Genomic DNA, 18,648 nt, shown 5'->3' on the forward strand with positions numbered 1-18,648 from the left:
GGTTTTATTAACTCCTCAACTGTCTATTTATTAAAGCTTTAAAAAAAATGAAAAAACATCATAACATTTTCGAACTGTAGGCGCTGAAACAGTACGGACTCGGCATTTATGATCATCATATTATTTTCACACGAAATTTTGTTTTTCTTTCTTTAAGCAAAACCCCTTTTCCCATTGGACTACTAAAATTTTTATTTTTATTTAAAAAAAAAAATAATAATAAAAAAATATTTTGAGTCTTACAGTATGTTGTACACCATTGATCATATTGGACATGTGTAAGTAAAAATATTAAGAAATAATAAAGTTTAAACATGTAATTAAGACTCCTACATTTCGTAGAAATTAAAAGATTCGTATTTCACTCCATGTTTCAACAAGTAAGATTTTTAATGTTTGGTTAAAATTGAACGGTTCATATTTCAATTCATGATTAGAATGTAGGGTTCATAATCCAACCGATTGAACTATCAAGTATGACTAGTTTTATTGTGACAATACAAAGCCTGGGAAAAAAGTGTCGCTCAACGCCAAGCTCGACTCCTCTTTCTTCTCCAGTATGAATGATTACTGAATATAACAGAAAATTTACGTTATTAACATTATTAATTAGTGAGTTGTTTTCTAGTTAGAATCATGGTTTTAAAAGGCGGTTTCAAGGTGCTCCTTGAGGCGAGGCGTTCGGAAGTCTCCTCCAGGCTCAAGCCTGGGAAAAAAGTGTGAATAGCGCCTTGGACGATTTAGGCATGCGCCTGAAGCGTACATATCGAAAATAAATGCTCCAGGCGAGCCTGTGATGACTGGTTTAGAAAAGAAAATGACCCAATTTTGATTTTTGGGCCTGGTTTATTTTAAATCAGAAACTAATAAAACAAACAATAATTAATACACTTAGGGTTTAAATTTTAATCGATGTTCTTCTTCTTTGACGCTGCTCTCCACGCGAGTTTTTAGAATTGAGGTTTTTGATGGATCGTTGTTGAATTTCTTGTTTGGATGATTTCTTTTGAGTGTCTGTGAGCGATTGAGTTTGATATGTGACGTCGAGGTTTTCAAAGTTGTTTCAGTCCCATCTTGAATTGAATATGAGAGTTAGTCTTGTTCTGGTGATTTTTTTTTTTTTTTTTGTTCTCCTCTTCTCTTTGCCTGAATATGCTATGATATATCTTGTAGGATAATTTTTGGTCGAAAAAAAAATGATTTTTCTCATAAGTTTTGTACGGAGAATCCAGTTGAAGACGAGTCTGGGGGAAAAAAACTACACCTACTTCAAGTGTAATTTTTGGGAAAAAAATTATTAAAGGAAGCATCAAACGGGTGAAAGATCATCTCGCCGGGACGCGCAACAATGTCGCACCATGCCACAAGGTTACCGATGAAGTCAAGAAGATATGTTTAGATAATCTTCACGGTAATAGAGCCTCGAAAGAGATGGCTGCAATAAACAAAGAGGAACAGATAGCCAATGGTTCGTATTTTTGCTCTTCTCAAGAGGGTGGTTCTTCTACTGGGAATGCATGTGCTTTTCTTTTTGCCCGATCGTGGTGTACGAAGACCGATGGACAGATTTATGAGGGGTGATCAAAATGAGAATCAAACTCAAGAAGTCCATCCCGCTACGGTGAAAGAGTATCGGAATAGAGTGGCCCTCGACATGGCGTAATTCATTCACGAAAATGGAATTGCGTTCAATGTGGTAAGGAGTCCATCATTCCTCGGTATGATGCGCTCCGTTGGAGATTTCGGTCGAGGATTAACTTTTCCATCCATGCACAAGATACGGACATGGTGTTTGGGAAGAGGAAATTAAGACAACGATGAAGACTGTTGATGAAGTGAAGCTTATGGGCCAAGACCGACGTAACAATAATGTCGGATGGGTGGTCGGACATTAAACAAAGAGGCATCATCAACTTTTTCGTCATTGTCTTATGTCAAAGACGCAGATTTTTTGTTCAAGATGCTTGATGATGTGGTTGAAGAAGACAAAGAGGGAATTGTTGTCCAAGTTGTGTCTGATAATATGAGTGCATATAAATCCGTAGGCAAAAATTGATAGAGAAAAGAAAGCGTCTTTATTGGACGTCATGTGTGGCTCATTGCATCGATTTGATGCTTGAGAAAATTGAAGAGTTGCCACAACATCGAAATGCTTTACACAAAGCAAAGACCGTGGCTAAGTTCATCTATAATCATTCATGGGTGTTGAGTTTGATGAGAATGTTCACCGAGAAAGAAAATTGTTCGGACGGCCGTCACAAGATTCGCCATGGCCTTTTTGACTCTACAAAGGTTTAAGGAGTTGAGGCAACCTTTACAAGCCATGTTTGCTTCCGAAGAATGGGCTTCTAGTACGTCGGCAAAGAAAGCCGAAGGGAAACAAATGAAGAAAATCATTGTCAAAGATGATGTGTTTTGGCAAAGAGTAGCATATGCTCTTAAAACCACCGGGCCTATTGTTAAAGTGTTGAGGATGGTTGACGGTGAATAGGCTCCGACAATGGGATTCATCTATGATGGCATGGATAAAGCAAAGGAGGAGATAGTCAAGGAATTCAAAGGAGAAGAGAGCATCTACAAAGAGATTTGGGACATCATAGATGTGAAATGGAAGCGTCAACTACATCACGAGCTCTATGCAACCGCTTACTTCTTGAACCGGAAACTTCACTATAGCCCTAACTTCTTTGTTGATACAGAGGTTAAAATGGGTCTTTATGCACGCATGGGTAGGCTTATTCCCGATGCGGATTGTGTGAAAGCCATTGACCAACTTGAATATTTTAAGTTGAGGAAAGGGTTGTCTGGCATGAGAGCGGCTCAATTATGCTATCAAACAGGTTCTCCCAGTAAGTAGACGTTAATATTAATTTAAATAATTTTTAATGGATAATAGTTAAAATAATTATTTTAAATTTAATGTAGATCATTGGTAGGATGAATTCGGAGATGATGCGCTGGAACTTCAGAAGTTCGCGACTAGAATGCTTAGCCTCACTTGTTCTGCATCCGGGTGTGAGGGTATTTGGGGCATCTTCAATCAAATTCAGACGAAGAGGAGGAATTGACCAGCCACCATTAGGATGAACAAGTTGATATATGTCATGTTTAGTAAGAGATCGAAAGATCGTCACTTGAAGCCAAAGAATAGATAAAGTAACGGTGATGAGGAATTTGATCCTTTGATCGTTGACGACATGGCTTCTGATGTTGAATGGCTATTTGAAAACGAGGATCAAAATGAAGATGGAAGTGGAGATGAAAGCGGAGAAGTCAATGCGGCTAATGGAACAAATGCTTTTTCTTCCAAAAGAAAGAAGCAAAGCGATGGAGGAAGCACAACCAAGAAGGCGAGAGGTAATTATACTTTGATCAACTAAGTTCTATGGTTTTTATTTATTTTTTGTAATTTTGTTGATAACTTTAATAATATATTACCATATATAGGCAACGAAACTACGGTGTTTGATGAGGACAACGAAGATGATGATAGTTTCGTGGATCACGAAGAACATGATCGTGACTATGATGTAATATTTAACTTTTAATTATTTATAGTCTTAAGTTAATTCAATCGGTTGAACTAAGCATTATGAGTCTACAACTTTTTTTGGGATTATTTCAGATTTTATAAAGTAGTTTGAATTATGCCTAGTTATCAAGGCTTACGCCTCACCTTGAAAACAGAAATCGCCTCGGTTACCATTTAAGCCTTTTTAAACCTTGGTTAGAATCAATAACAGCTATCATCCATACCCTCCGTATTAAGATGAATTACATGATGGGCATCTAAGTTCGGTGGTGAGCTAAAACATGGTCAGTGATTGATCCATGCCTGGATAACTGGATCTAAAATCACATATATGGAACATAAGGGAAATGTTGATCACTTGGGATAACATTCTACACATTTGTTATGTGTACGGCCTGGATAGACTTTGGTTGTTGATGTGTTGTTTAATCACCGTTACGACACACTAACCGGTGTTGCTATGATGGTCACACTGAGACTTGATCTAAATCCTGAAGTGATCACGGAGTTTTAGGTTATATTATCGGGTTCTTTGACTCATTCATAAATGGCTACTTGAAGATGTCTAAATATTATGTCTTGGAAAATCGGGATATGATCTGAGTGTAAAGTGATTCACAGATACGAAATCCAGCCTTCTTGAAAGCAAGTCAATGTTCACTCACTTAAGGGTTGATTTCAGAACCGATTGACTGCATGCACTTTCGTAGTAAGTACGTACGAAAAAATCTTTTGATGGGGAAGCAACGATGATTAGGACTCATATGTATCAAGGAATGTATAATAGAATAATTGACATTTCTCAATACGACTTGAACCTAGATGATTGAGCTCATGTACTGACTATATAAAAAAAAACTCATATACGAAGAGTGCAGTCTTGCCTCATCTTGTTGAATGACGCCGAGATTGACGAATCGACTAAATAAGGGAAAATAAAGATTTCGTCTATTTTGTTCGGATTCGTAGGAGCTTCAGTTACTAGATCCATAGTCCTTAAGGTGGCTTCGATAAGATGGATAAAGTTGCTCGTAATAATTAGATAATTCACTCTCACTACTGCAACTTGGTTATGATTTCTTTTGCATTCGTAATAAAGTATTTTACGAATAAGTCATTAATTATTTAAGAAACTTCGAAATATCACTTAGATTTATATGAGCTTTTAAAGAGCAATTTAAATCAGGCTACAAGGCCCAATATACCTTATGATAGGAGTGTACATTGAGGTACATGGACCTTGGATTTTTTTTTTTTTTTTTTTATCAAAACCCAATAGAAATGGGGCTTTTTCTTAAATAGAAAATAAATATTATATATGATTTGATTTGGTGAGTATTTAATGTAGTAATTATTTATGAGAGTATCATGAAGATATTCTCTGCTATTATTTATACGGAATAGTATATCTTATTGTGAGAAATAAATAAAATATTAATGATTTTAATTACTGAGAATATCATGGAGATATTCCATATCAAACAGTTACTTCATTAATATATTCTAAAGTGAAAAGTAAATAAATATCATATATGAACTGGATATTTTATTTATTAAAGTATCTTGACAATATTTAATTTGTTCTATTCATGTAATAAGATCAAATAAAATTAAGTAAGTGCATATTCTATTTCGGATAAGCTAGAAAGCTATAAATAGGAGCTTGGGGTAGTGCAAAAATAGCCCAAGACAGTGTCTTCCACCCTTCGAATTCACTCCCAATCAGCCTATTCCACTCTTGGAATTTCGGCAACCTTCTTCCTATCTCCATGAGTTGGGAAATTCGTTCATACCACTTCTCAAAGAAAGAAAGAATTATTCCGACACTTTGTTGGAGTAATTAATGAGAAAAGAGTCGGCCCGCACATTGGTCTCTATCCTTCCAGAGATTACATCTTGGAAGTTTGTTGTATCGATCAATCCGAGCGTAAAGATCCAAAGATCCAAGAAGCAAGGAGCCACCGAGGAATTCGAAGGCTTGAAGATCCGAAGATCCAAGGAGCAAGGAGTTACCGAGGAGATCGAGAGCTTGGAGATCCAAAGAGCAAGAAGTTGTCGAGGAGTAGTAATTATTTATGAGAGTATCATGAAGATATTCTTTGCTAATCTTTTTACGGAATAGTATATCTTATTGCGACAAACAAATAATAGATTAATTATGTTATTTATTGAGAGTATCATGGAGATATTCTCTACTATCCTATTTATAGAATAATATATCTTATTGTGAGAAATAAATAGTATATTAATGATTTTTATTTATTGAAGATATTCATATTAATCAGTTACTTGATTAATATATTCTAAAGTGAGAAGTAAATAGATATCAGATATGAACTGGATATTTTATTAATTAAAGTATCCTGAAAATATTTAATTTGTTGTATTCATTAATAAATATCTCACATTAATTAGAATAAGATAAAAGGAAATGAAGTAAGTGCATATTCTATTTTGGGCAAGTTAGAAAGCTATAAATAGGAGGCCACAACATGGATCATATTAACAACTTCGAAGCTGATTATATACATGATAGCCAAGTAAATTAAATTTACTAGCTAGGTAAATTCAATTATGTATAAAAAAATGTCCGCATTAACAACCTTAAGTTTCGTTTACAGATTGATGAAGCAACAAGCAATGCTGACCAAAACATATTGGAGATTGCTAATGACGGAGAAGTTCGAAAACGTAACGTTAACTATAAATATTTACTATAAATATTCAAACTGTGAAGGTTAATACAATTTACTTTTAAGGTTAATTTGATTAACTGTTAATATCTGTTTAATTGACAAATGAAAACATTGACGATGCTAACGAAGGGACAGATTCTAATTCAATTCCCGAGGTTGTTGAAAAAGAGAGAACAAGTGATTTAACAGAAACCAATGATGATGAAAACATAGTGGGGATCACTATTGACGAAGTTGCAGAGACCGAAAATGTATAGATAGCCGTTTTTTTATGTTAATCTTATTTACTTTGAAGGTTAATCTGATTAACTGTCTCGTATGCATTCAACTAACTTCGGATGATAACTTGACGACTGTGGCAATGACATTCTTAACAGAAAACTGATGACGAAGGCAACAAGGGGACACGTGCAAATGAAAATGCGGAGTTCGTGAAAGAAAGCACAAAAGCTGTGGAGGTTGGATCAAAGAGGAAGAACAACGATGAAAAGGTAAATAAAAATTTAAGATAAGTTTTGTTAAATATTCCAATTATGCTAACAATTTGTTTTTGCAGCAAGAAATTTCGATAGAAATGGAGGATAAAGGGAGCCACCGAGAAGAGAAAGTAAACGCAAAAAGGTAAAAGCAACACCTATGAGCTTAAAAGAACACCATGAAGAGAATGTCACATGAATAGTGGATAAGAAGAGAGAGAGAGAGAGAGAGAGAGAGAGAGAGAGAGAGAGAGAGAGAGAGAGAGAGAGAGAGAGAGAGAGAGAGAACTTAGCAGCAAAACAACAATGCCATACACAACAGCTTTTGGATATGCGGCAGAGACACCGAACAAAAACAAAAACAGAATGAGACTAATGTGGATGATGATACATATTATCCATTATTTAATCTTCATTTATCACAACTTTACGAAAAGATGTAAAATGATCAACAATATCGATCATTAGGAAAAATAACCTGAAAGAGTCTTTACTTTCATTTTGCTTATTTGGATACTTTTGTTAAACAAAGATATTTTACTTTTGGTTTGTTTTACTATTAGTTATTCTATATTGCTGTAAAGACATCAAATTAGTATTTGAGCTTTTTTATTTTACTTTGATAGTGTGGATCGGTTTTTATTAACCAAGTAGTATTTACAGTTAATTAGATTAACTAACATAGTTAATCCTATTAAACATTTAGTTCATGTGAAATGCTATTTTTTTATTGTAACAGTGGACAAAAGAAATTTATTAACCATGTGACGGCCCGAATTTTCGTACCGTCTTATTCATCTTACGTTTTAAACTTTTAAATTTCTTACTAATCTATATTTCGGGATTTTACAATCTTCCCTACTTATTGGAATTTTCGTCCCGAAAATTAACAAGTAATTCAAGTAGGACCATAAGAACTATTAGTTTGATATATTAAGTCCCTCTAAAAAGCTTGGGATATTGACTTCTCGTGTCTTCTTCCAATTCTCAAGATAGCATCGAAATCTTTCATCTATAAGACGATGAAATCGATCCTTAACTTCGGACCACTAATTATTACCGGCACTCTTGTTATATAGTGCTCTGATAATAAAATATCATCAGATCCTACGTCCGTTCTGAAAACTTTTCTAATCTTCTCTACACTATTGTCTAACTTACTAGCCATCACTAATGAAAAAAAAGGAATGTGTAGCACTAGAGTCAAACAATACAAAAGCGTCAAAACGAGATGTGGGAAACTGACCTGCTACCACATTCAAGGTGCTGGCTAAGACATCGACATTGGTGTAGGCGTAAATGCGCTCTTGAGGTGGCGGTGGTGTCTGAGTTGCTAGTGGTGCTTCTAGCCGGCCCTGGAAAATCTGTGGCCCTTCAATTGCATGTTGAATGAAGTTGAGTTGCCCATTCTGATTGTTCTGCTCAAAGTTTTGCTTTGGACTATCTTTGAGGAAGTGTCCTAGCTGACTGCACTCATAACACAACATACTGACCATCTTATATTCTCCTGGGTGCATCCTTTCACATATGTTGCACTTCGGAAAGGAGCCGTTCTTCGTCTTGTCTTTACAATTTGCATTACCACCATTTTCAGGGTGGCTCATCTTCTTCCCATTTTCATTCTCGAGATATTGCGCCTTGTCGACTTGATTGTTGAAGGGAGGCTGGCCGGACTTCTTATTATTGTCTAGTCCTTTACTTTAAGTTTAACTTCTTTATGTGCCTTGTAGTACTGGTCTCGCTCCTCCTTCACTTGAAGAAGATGGTATTCAACACGCATTGCACGTTCGAGACAATCTGAAATAGTGGATGACTTCCACTATCAATAGCTAAAGCAAGCTCTGGTCGAAACATTCCCATCATCCTTCTGACTCTTTTCGACTCAGTTGGAACTAGGTGAGGGTATAATCTAGCCAGCTGGTTGAACTTCCTTACAACTTTAATCACAGTCATCATGCCTTGCTTTAACTGTGCAAACTCCTTCTATTCAGTGTTCATTGCCCACATGTTGAAATACTTCTTATTGAACTCATCGACAAAGTCATCCCAAGACGTAGCATGTGTGTCTCTTCAAATGGCTACTGTCTCCCACCAATATCGCGCATCTTTCTTCAGGACAAACGACGTGCATATCACCTTCTCGGTCTCCGATATGTTCATGTAATTGAAAATCATCTTGATCTCTGACATCCACTCATCAGCCACCAAAAGATCCGCCGATCCTTTCAAAATTCGGGGCTCTCATCCTCCTGAACTTCTCGAAGAGATCATCAATCACAATAACTTGTCCCACATGAGGTACATTATGGGGAGGTACTGGTGGTGCTTTTTGACCTTCGTCCAAATTTCCATTCACTTGGGGAAATTGGTTCCTCAACTTCTGTATCTCAGCTCCCCGAGCTTCGATACGATGCAGTAGTGTAGTGAGTAGTACCGCCAGGTCAGGTTGGGCTACTGGCTGATGTACAGGGACGGGACCGTAAGGTTTCTCTGCGCCATCTTCTTCGGGATATCGAGCAGCATGAGGAACATCTTGCACTAGAACCTCTGCTGCAACTCTACCTCTTCATCTGCCTCGGCCTCTTGCCCTTTCTCTGCCACGTCCATGAGCAGCTTGAAAGTTTTTCATCTAACTAAAATAAATTATGACTAAGATATATATATATATATATATATATATATATATATATATATATATATAAATAAAAATACTAACTTAATTGAGTAGGGGACATAGCCGTGCGATCGAATAGCGAAGAGGGTCGTAGATTTGTTGCTCTGATACCAACTGTGAAGACTCAACTTTTTGGACCGTCTTACTTATCTTACTTTTTAAACTTTTAAATTTCTTACTAATCTATATTTCCTGATTTTACAAACCATGTCCAGAAAATTACAACCAATGTAAAACTGAATGAAAAAACCACAAAAGTATACAATGAAGAAAAAAAAACAAATGATTATGAAATGCCAAATTAACAAATTAAAAAATTAGACATAATTGGAAATAATTGTACAAGCTTTACATGTAAAAAAATTAGTTCATTAGACAGGTTCGCTTGTTGTGGCCACTTCGGCTTAAGAGTGTAGCTTCTTCAAATCCTCCGAAACTGATCTGTACCTCTTTTTATTTGGCCTTACAGCCTTTGGCCAAACATTCGGAGCTGAAATTGAGTCTTTAAACTCTGGTGGGACATTCCATCGTGACCGATCTTCAATTGGGTACAAGTTGCCAGCATAAGTCGCAAAAAAAATAAATAAATAATCTGCTGTATTATGCTAATCAAAAGAGAAAGGATTTTTTTTTTTCTTCCACATGGAAGCTATAGCATGGGAACATGGAAACTCGTCCAACTTCGAATAGAAGCACGTGCAAGTTCTATTAACTAAATTTACAGTTTTGTTTACTCCATTATCGACCACTTGAAGGTCGTGCAACTTTATGGATGTGACCTGCAAGTAATTAACACATTAAATTATGTAACAATCAAATAGTAAACAAATAAAATTTTGGTGTACATAATATTTACCTTGGTAGTAAATAATATTTTGAATGATCCTAAATACGAGTATAAATAAAACAAAGACTAATGCATAGCGGATTAACTCACCGACATAGAGCGAGCACTGTCCTCATTCGTCAACAAAATCTCAAAAGATTTAGGAGTCAGTGCAGAATTTCCAAAAACAGTGCACTCATAAAATCATTTGTGGAGTATATTTCGAAGCTCGATAATCAATTCTGATGCATGCCAACCCCTTGTTTCTTTCAATCTAGAATTCATAGATTTTGAGATGTTGGCTGTCATCAAATTGTAGCTCCTGCTCGGGAAGAGAGAACGAGACTAGCTCTTCGGATCTGCATCCTCTAAATATTTCTTGATGCGAGGATCGATTTTGTTTAATAGAATTAAATATTTCTCATATTCGGACACCGCATACGCCTTTGCACACCTTATGAAAAAGGGTTCATTTGCACCGTGATGAAAATAAACCTTTAAGTTGCTCGAGAGGTGTTGCATGCACGCTGTAATTTTAGCGTTTGGAAATACTCTAGAAACATCCTTCGCAATCGATTTATGCCTATCTGAAATTACTACCATCAATTCATGCACGCTTATGGCCTCTTTAAGCTTGAGAAAGAACCATTCCCGCGACAAGTCGTTTTCTGCATCAACTATGTCGTATACTATGGGGAAGATATGGTCATCCCCGTCCATTACCGTAGCTATAAGGAAACTTCCTCCAAACATAGTTTTTAGATGGTTTTCGTCAATCGAGATAATAGGTCAACAATAATTCCAACCCGAGATTAATGCTCCGAATGCTATGAAAAGTACATGAGTTCACCATTGGAATTGACATGATAATATGTAAATATACCTAATAAACTAATAGTAAATCCATCAGTTAATCTGATTAACTATGATGGATTAGTACTCAATATTAGTAAATGCTAGATTTATTGTTATTAACAATGAAATACATATCAATTGGAAAATAGAAAATGGTACTTGGATTATTTGACTTCATCATATCCCCATTTTAAGGAAGCAATGAGTAAGCCTTCTTCGGACAACCTCTAATCTCTTAAAGGGCCATATGAGGATTTCCATGCCTTGTAATAGGAAATCATAAGTTTATAATCTTCCCTTGCTGTTGAAATAATATTTTTTGAGGGGTAATGTGGTCAGCACATACTTTCTCCAAATTTGGTTTTATACATTGACTAATCAGAGATGATGATGCTTGTCGGTGATCATTACACACTATATTTAACCGATGGTCAATAATGTGCACGTTTGAATATTTGCAGATAATCCAAAAACCCATATCTTTAGACGAGACAACGTTTATCATCCACTTGCAAGAACTAACGAAGAAAATCATATTGTAGCGAGTCGTGGAAGACCTAGCAACTTTGAACTCAAAATTTTGGAAAATTGCCAACATTTGCATGACCATGACCATATACTTCTTCGACATGAAAATGTACCCATCTTCAAAATCAAATGATGATGGAAACTTCTCGAAACTAACATCATCAATAATCGTAAGAACTTTGGAAAATCCAACTACAAGAAAACAACAAAAACATGATTATAAGAAGGATATTAAAAACACACGTTAATTATATTAACTATGAGTATTAATCATCAATGAACACTCATAATCTAGTAAATGATATTAACTGTAGTATTTACCGTTCACAAAATTAACTAGAAATTGATTATTAATTAGCTATGAGAGTGGATAGACATTAATCATCCTTAAGAATGCTCTGGTTCATATAAATTAAACTATGCAGGTTGCTAGACAATAATCAAACTGTGAACATTTCATGGTTAATAGTATTTACAGACAATGCATTTTATAGTAAATATAATTTACCATTTGAAAAAGAAAAATACTTATCTCTGAATTGCCATACGATTCCATGATTCAAATTCGATGATGAACAACTGGAAAACAATTGGAATTATCAAAAAATACGAAAGAAGTTCTATTAATCAAGAAAACCTAAACACCTAAACTAGACAAATATCAAACGCATAAATTATTTATGCAAAGTAACACAACGCAGAATATATAATCACAAACCTAGACGACATAAAATTAAAGAAGAATTGCAAAACAAATGAAGCAAATTGATGAACCTAAAAACGCTTTGCAAATTGAAAATCAAACTCAAATTGTTATTAGCATACGAACCTTTAGTGAATGAGGAATGAAAGATAATTGAAGAACAAACGCCGCGCAATCAGCTCCACCTCAAGAAGAAACAGCTCGGCGAATCGAAGATATGACAAATCGAAGCTCTGTAAATCGAAGCTCTGATGAAATGAAAGTGACGCGGATGCGATGACGGAGAGGTTAATTATATCAGTTTAAGGGCAATTCTGGAATGGTAAAAAATGGACTATTTCCCTAAAGAGGAAATGACGACAAAAGTCCCTTAAGTTTTAGGAAACAGCTAACATAATCCCTATTCTTTATTTTGAACGGTAGAATTCCCTAATCTTGACAATTACACATTCCGTTGGTCTCTAATGCTATATGACGTTAAATTGTTACCAGAATCAACCGTTAAACGTTTATTTTGTAAAATAAATCCTTAAAACATTTAAAACAATTCAAACAATTCAAAAATGATTTATTATTTAAACATGCCCCTTATCATTCAAAAAAGAAAACAAAAAAACTTGCGTTCTTGTGAAGAAGGTCGGGGTAATTGTCCTGAAGCAGAATCAAAGCTTTCTTGCAAAGAGAACGAAGGTCCTTCATGATCGGTCTCGGGGAGTTCTTCAAGTCCGTGATCTGCACCATCGAGTGAACCCCTCCGTCCCTGAAATGGAGCCTCTCGATCCCCTTCTCGATGCGCTGAACCTTCCACCTCAGAAACTCCTCGCGCTTATCTCTCGACCCCAAATTCAAATCCCTATCGCCGCCGCCGTACGAGCTGTAACATAGAGGCCTTCCTTCCCTGTCCTCGCAGCCCCCGTCGCCGGAATCCGCCGCGATCTCGAACTCCTCGTCCAGAATCATGTCGGCTCCGAATCGCCGCCGCCACATCAGTGCCTTCCGGAGCATCTGAAACGCGGCGTTGACGTTGAAATCTTTTGCTCTGAGGAACTTGAGGAGCACGATATCGGTTCCCTCGTGGCTCTTGCTTAGCAACAGAGGAATCCCCCAGAGAGAGATCTCTCTGAGGATCTCCCTCTGGTTCACGGATTCGAACTTGGAGAGGTACGAATTCAGCTTTCCGAGGAGGAAGTTGCCGAGGATCGCGTCTTCGACCACGCATCGGAATTCCAAAACGGCTTTCTTCATTTTTTGAATTGTTTTAAATGTTTTAATGATTTATTTTACAAAATAAACGTTTAAATGTTGATTCTGTTAACAATTTAACGTCATATAGCATTAGGGACCAACGAAATGTGTAATTGTCAAGATTAGGGACTTCTACCGTTCAAAATAAAGAATAGAGATTATGTTAGCTGTTTCCTAAACTTAAGGGACTTTTGCCGTCATTTCCTCTTCCCTAAATAAGTGGATAGTTTGGCTACTATTTTAAGCTCACCTCTATGAAGAGGCTAGTTGTTTACAAATCTTTTAAAAAATAGTGGATTAAAATTTTGGACATCTAGATTAATTATTTTGAAATGTCGAAAAATTAGATCCACCCAAACATGAACGGATATATTAGTATTTGTACTATAAATGGTTATTATGCAATAACCAATGTATTCGTGACATGTTTGAGAAAAAAGATTTCAGAATAAATGAACAAAGAAAAATTATCTGGTTCTCACAAGAACAAACTGTCTGCTTTATATCTAACAAATTTATAAGCAATAAAAGTCAAATGTCATCGCATAAATAAATGAAATTATTTTGATTTATTTCGTAGATTATGGTAATCTTCTCTCTTATAGTTAATACAGCACAATGAAATCCAAATAATGAAATTTATAGAATAAAATATAAAGAGATGGGTCTTGACTCTTGAGTATGAAAAGGCAATTGTCCTTTGACTCCTTCAGTTTCTTCAAAAAAAAAAAAAAAAAAAAATTGTCCTTTGACTCCTTTCATATACCAAATGTCAGAAACATGGGGGTCGCTAAAATAATAAATCAATGATTTTCTATTTTAATTTTTTGTAACAGTTATTGGTTGGCCGTCGAGGTAGATATGGCTTTCCAAAATGCATTTGCATTGATTATTTCAAGGTTTTGCAAATAATCCAGCTTGAAAAGGAAGAAAAAAAAAATGAGATATCATACAAATCCCAATCTCGATAAAAATAACCTTTTCAACGGCACAGCACGTACCTTGATTTTCCTCGTGACATCTCCGTGTGTGTACAACTCATACTGAATATATTAGTCTAAATTATATTCATTAGCTTAATTAGCAGCGCCAATAAACAATAGTAGTTTTACGGTGGCATTGGGTTATTTTTGTTATATAAAAAAAACTGCGCAAGATGTCACACATTATGTTCATCATCAGTATGATCAAGTTCCACAAGAATTGATATGATCTGATTATTTGGGTGATTTGCGAATTATTGGAGAATTTCTTTTGCGCGAGATTTGCACTAAACATCTTCTTTTGAAATCTCTATAGATACATCAAGCTTGTCAACAGATCGTTTTCCTTGATGATTATAATTTTACGCATTGTTTATTTTCTAGCTTTAGTCTCTGGGAGTCAAGATGACTCAAACCCGGCTTGACGTCTAGAGAGGTCAAGTAATTGTTTGTCTTCCACTAAATAAAGGCCTAAATCATGTAAAAAAAGTCTAAATTTAATATATTTTAAGCATAAAGTATATATTGTTCAAGCTAAAATATAATGGTTATAAAAATAAATTCGCTTTAGGCCTACCCTTAACCATCTTAGAGCCGGGCATGGGATAACTTGAAGGGACTACTCGAGAGCTCTGAGAATGATCTGAAGGGATCAATCGGGATTAACATGGACCCCCTACGGGTATATAAGGCAATTGAAGAATATTCTCAGAGAGGTGCTATTTAACTTTCCAATTAATGAATTTAAATATAATATTTAAAAAAATTATGGATTAGACTATGTTTTTGGATTTGTAAGCGGATTTGATTAATTTGCTCTTGCTCTTGCTTGTCGCCCCAGTTTGATATTTCCGTGACAATTACTCTTTTAAGCTCGCCGTTTATGTTTGTGATTTCTTAGGTTGCTCTGATTTTTAGAATTGTTGATTTTGTAGCTTTTGTGGTCGGCAGGGCTGGCGCTATATCTTATGCGACCTTGGGAAAAAAATAAATATGAGACCTTTTTTTTATATAAAAGAAAAACTTGCAAGACATCAAAATTAAAATAAAAGAACATAATCGTCTCTGAAAAAAAAAAAAAAAAGCAAAAACAAAAAGCATAACAGCTAACCACCATTTCTCATCAAACTAGAATAATACATTACGACACCCTCTTCTCATCTGACATAAGCTTTCTCTTTTTGGGCTCTAAAAATTAACACATGCTCAAAAGCCCATTACCACAACATATACCATATACTTCCATAACATAGATAATAAGAAGCAATGCCAATTCCAACTTTAACCACACGTCGCCACGTGGCTTCTCCATACGGAGACACGTGGCAGTTTTTTTTTTTTTTTTTTCTCTTCTTCTCTTTCTTGCGCCATCTTCTCTTCTCTCTCTTTTTTTCTTTCTTTCTTTCCCACGTTACTCTCTCTCTCTCTCTCTCTCTGACTGACACGTGGCAGATTTTTTTTTTTTCTTCTTCTCTTCTTCTCTTTCTTGCGTCATCTTCTCTTCTCTATCTCTTTTTTCTTTCTTTCTTTCTTTCTTTCCCACGGTACTCTCTCTCTCTCTCTCTCTCTCTCTCTCTCTCTCTCTCTCTCTCTCTCTCTATATATATATATGTATATTATAGTATTGATTACTATAAAATATTTTACTGGTATCACATGGCTTTAGACCAAGGATCGCCTTACCGTTACCGTTACCGTACCGGGCCCCCAATTTTAAGGGGATACCGCTTACCGAAGAGGAAACCGAGGGGGATTCAGGAAAAAAAAAGGAAACCGATACCGGTAGGAACCCGTTTACCGGGAAGGAACCCGACAAAAAATGTAGGAACCCGAGGGGGATTCAGACAAATATTTTACAATCATAAAAATAGTTTTCATAGTTCATAACTTCATAGTTCATACTTCAAACAAAGGTTCATACCAAACATAAACTGAGTTCTTCAACATAAAATACCATACCATAAGTAGAGTATAAAATTATTACAACACGTACGATAAAACACACTAATTATCACAACTAATCTCGAAATTAATTAAAATTCAACAATATCATCGCAATAATCATCAATTCATAAGTACAAATTGAAAAAAAAAATCATAAAAAATGAAAAACTCGGATGATACCTCGGGTTCCCCGGGATCTGGACAAAAATGGCTTCGACTGGGAGGGATCCGGCGGGTTCGACCGGGATTCGACCGGGTTTGGTTCACGGGACCGGTTTATGCAAGACCCGTCCCGGTCCCCTCCGGTTCACGGGATCCCGACCGGAACCCGGCCGGAACCCCCGGGATGTCGAACCTTGCTTTAGACATTACAAATAAAACAATATAGTTTTTTCTTAAAAAAAAAAAACAGAAGAAGCATACTAACATATATTAGTTCAATCAAGATTAGTATACGTTATTATTATTATTACTATATATATCATAATAATAATTACTATTGATATTACTATATCACGTATATGTACATAATAAAAAAATAACAATTATTACTATAAAATATATTTTACTATATCATCATGGTATATATTAGAATAACATATATTATTTTAATCAATATTGGTATAAGTTATTATCTATTTGGAAAAGGTATGTCGTATTATAATACGTATAGATTTATATGTTACTATTTAATATCTAATACATTTTTGTAATTTGTTTATGTAACAATCATACAATCTGAATATAAATATAAGCTACTTTTTTATTTAATATTTTATTTTGTCTTTAACTTAAAAAATATCAAAATTTAATTTCAATTTGTTTTAGTTGATAAAAAATTTGGTCCATAACACTTTTAAAATTTTTGATATAATGAGAAATTATGCAATAGATTTTAAAACCAATGAATCATCAAGACAATAGAGTTTTTTTTATAGAGTTTTCTTTTAACATTTTGTAATTTTACTATTTCTTAAAAATTATTGACAACAATTTTACGAATTTTAATTTTATAAAATTGAAAAATTTTCATATAATTAATATAATAATAATCCATGACATATATAATCCATAATCCTCCATAACATATATAATAAGGAGCTACGCTCCTTCAACTTTCATCTACGCATTGACACGCGATTGCTTGTATGGGCGACACGTGGCACTATTTTAGTCAAATTTTTTTGTGACCTTCATCCATTAACATAGATAGAAGAGGCAAATCATCTTTCATCTATATCCTATGGCCGCCACGTGGCGCCTCCAGGATGCGACATGTGGCGGCCCTTTTTATATCTTCCCTTTTTTTTTTGCCTTTGCCTTCCGGCTCTTAACTCTTTTTTTTTTTTTTTTTTTTTTTTTTTTTTTTCAGAATTTAAACTTTTTTATATATTTTTTTCTTTTCTTTCCCCCGGTTTTTATATTTTTTTTTCTCGGCTTTTAAATTTTTTTTCCCCTCTCATCAATATATTTTGTATCTTTTTTATTTATAATTTTTTTTCTATCTCTTCATCAATATATTTTGTATAATTTTTTTATGTATATTATAATCATAATTGTTAATATTATATTATATCGATAACATACATTATCCTTTATTTTTTTCCCTCCGCCTGTATTTTTTTTCCCCTCTCTCATCAATATATTTTTTATATCTTTTTTATTTATCCATAACATAGTAATAAGAGGCAATGCCTCTTCAACTTTCATTCTGGTTCCGTCACGTGACGCTGCTAGGCGGCGACTTTAAATTTTTTTTTTGTCCCCTCTCTCATCAATATATTTTGTATATTTTTTTATTTATATTTTTTCGCCCTCTTTCATCAATATATTTTGTATAATTTTTTTTATGTATATTATAATCATAATTACTAATACTATATTATATTATATCAATAACATACATTATCCTTTATTTTTTTGCCCATAATGCTTCTAAGAAATCTGATATATAGGAAAACATGCAGTATTTTAAAAACTTTTGAATCATAAAAGAGTTTTTTTTCTACTTTTTATTTTTTATTTTTTAAACATCATTGACAACGATTTTCCTAGATTTAATTTAATAAAATTAAAAGTCTTCAACTTATTTTATTTTCTTTATTTTTATTTACCATTTTTTTTTTAAGAAAACAATAATAATTTTGCTGACTCGCGCATCGCGCGTTTATTCAACTAGTCTATTT

General features: G+C 34.6%; 1 protein-coding gene across 1 annotated transcript; it reads right to left on the bottom strand.

The window, feature by feature from the left end:
• Positions 1 to 11,437: 11,437 nt before the first annotated feature.
• LOC149389687 (patellin-4-like) lies at positions 11,438 to 13,535 on the bottom strand. Its single transcript, XM_089622700.1, has 3 exons — positions 12,908 to 13,535; positions 11,652 to 11,779; positions 11,438 to 11,473 (listed from the first exon to the last, which is right to left on the bottom strand). Exons 1-3 carry the CDS (start codon positions 13,533 to 13,535, stop codon positions 11,438 to 11,440), a joined length of 792 nt encoding a protein of 263 aa, XP_089478826.1.
• Positions 13,536 to 18,648: the final 5,113 nt, after the last annotated feature.

The sequence above is a fragment of the Urtica dioica genome, chromosome 8 (assembly GCF_054948205.1).
Source record: "Urtica dioica subsp. dioica isolate 48M chromosome 8, U.dioica_male_clone48M_v1_H2, whole genome shotgun sequence".
NCBI classification, from domain to species: Eukaryota; Viridiplantae; Streptophyta; class Magnoliopsida; order Rosales; family Urticaceae; genus Urtica; species Urtica dioica.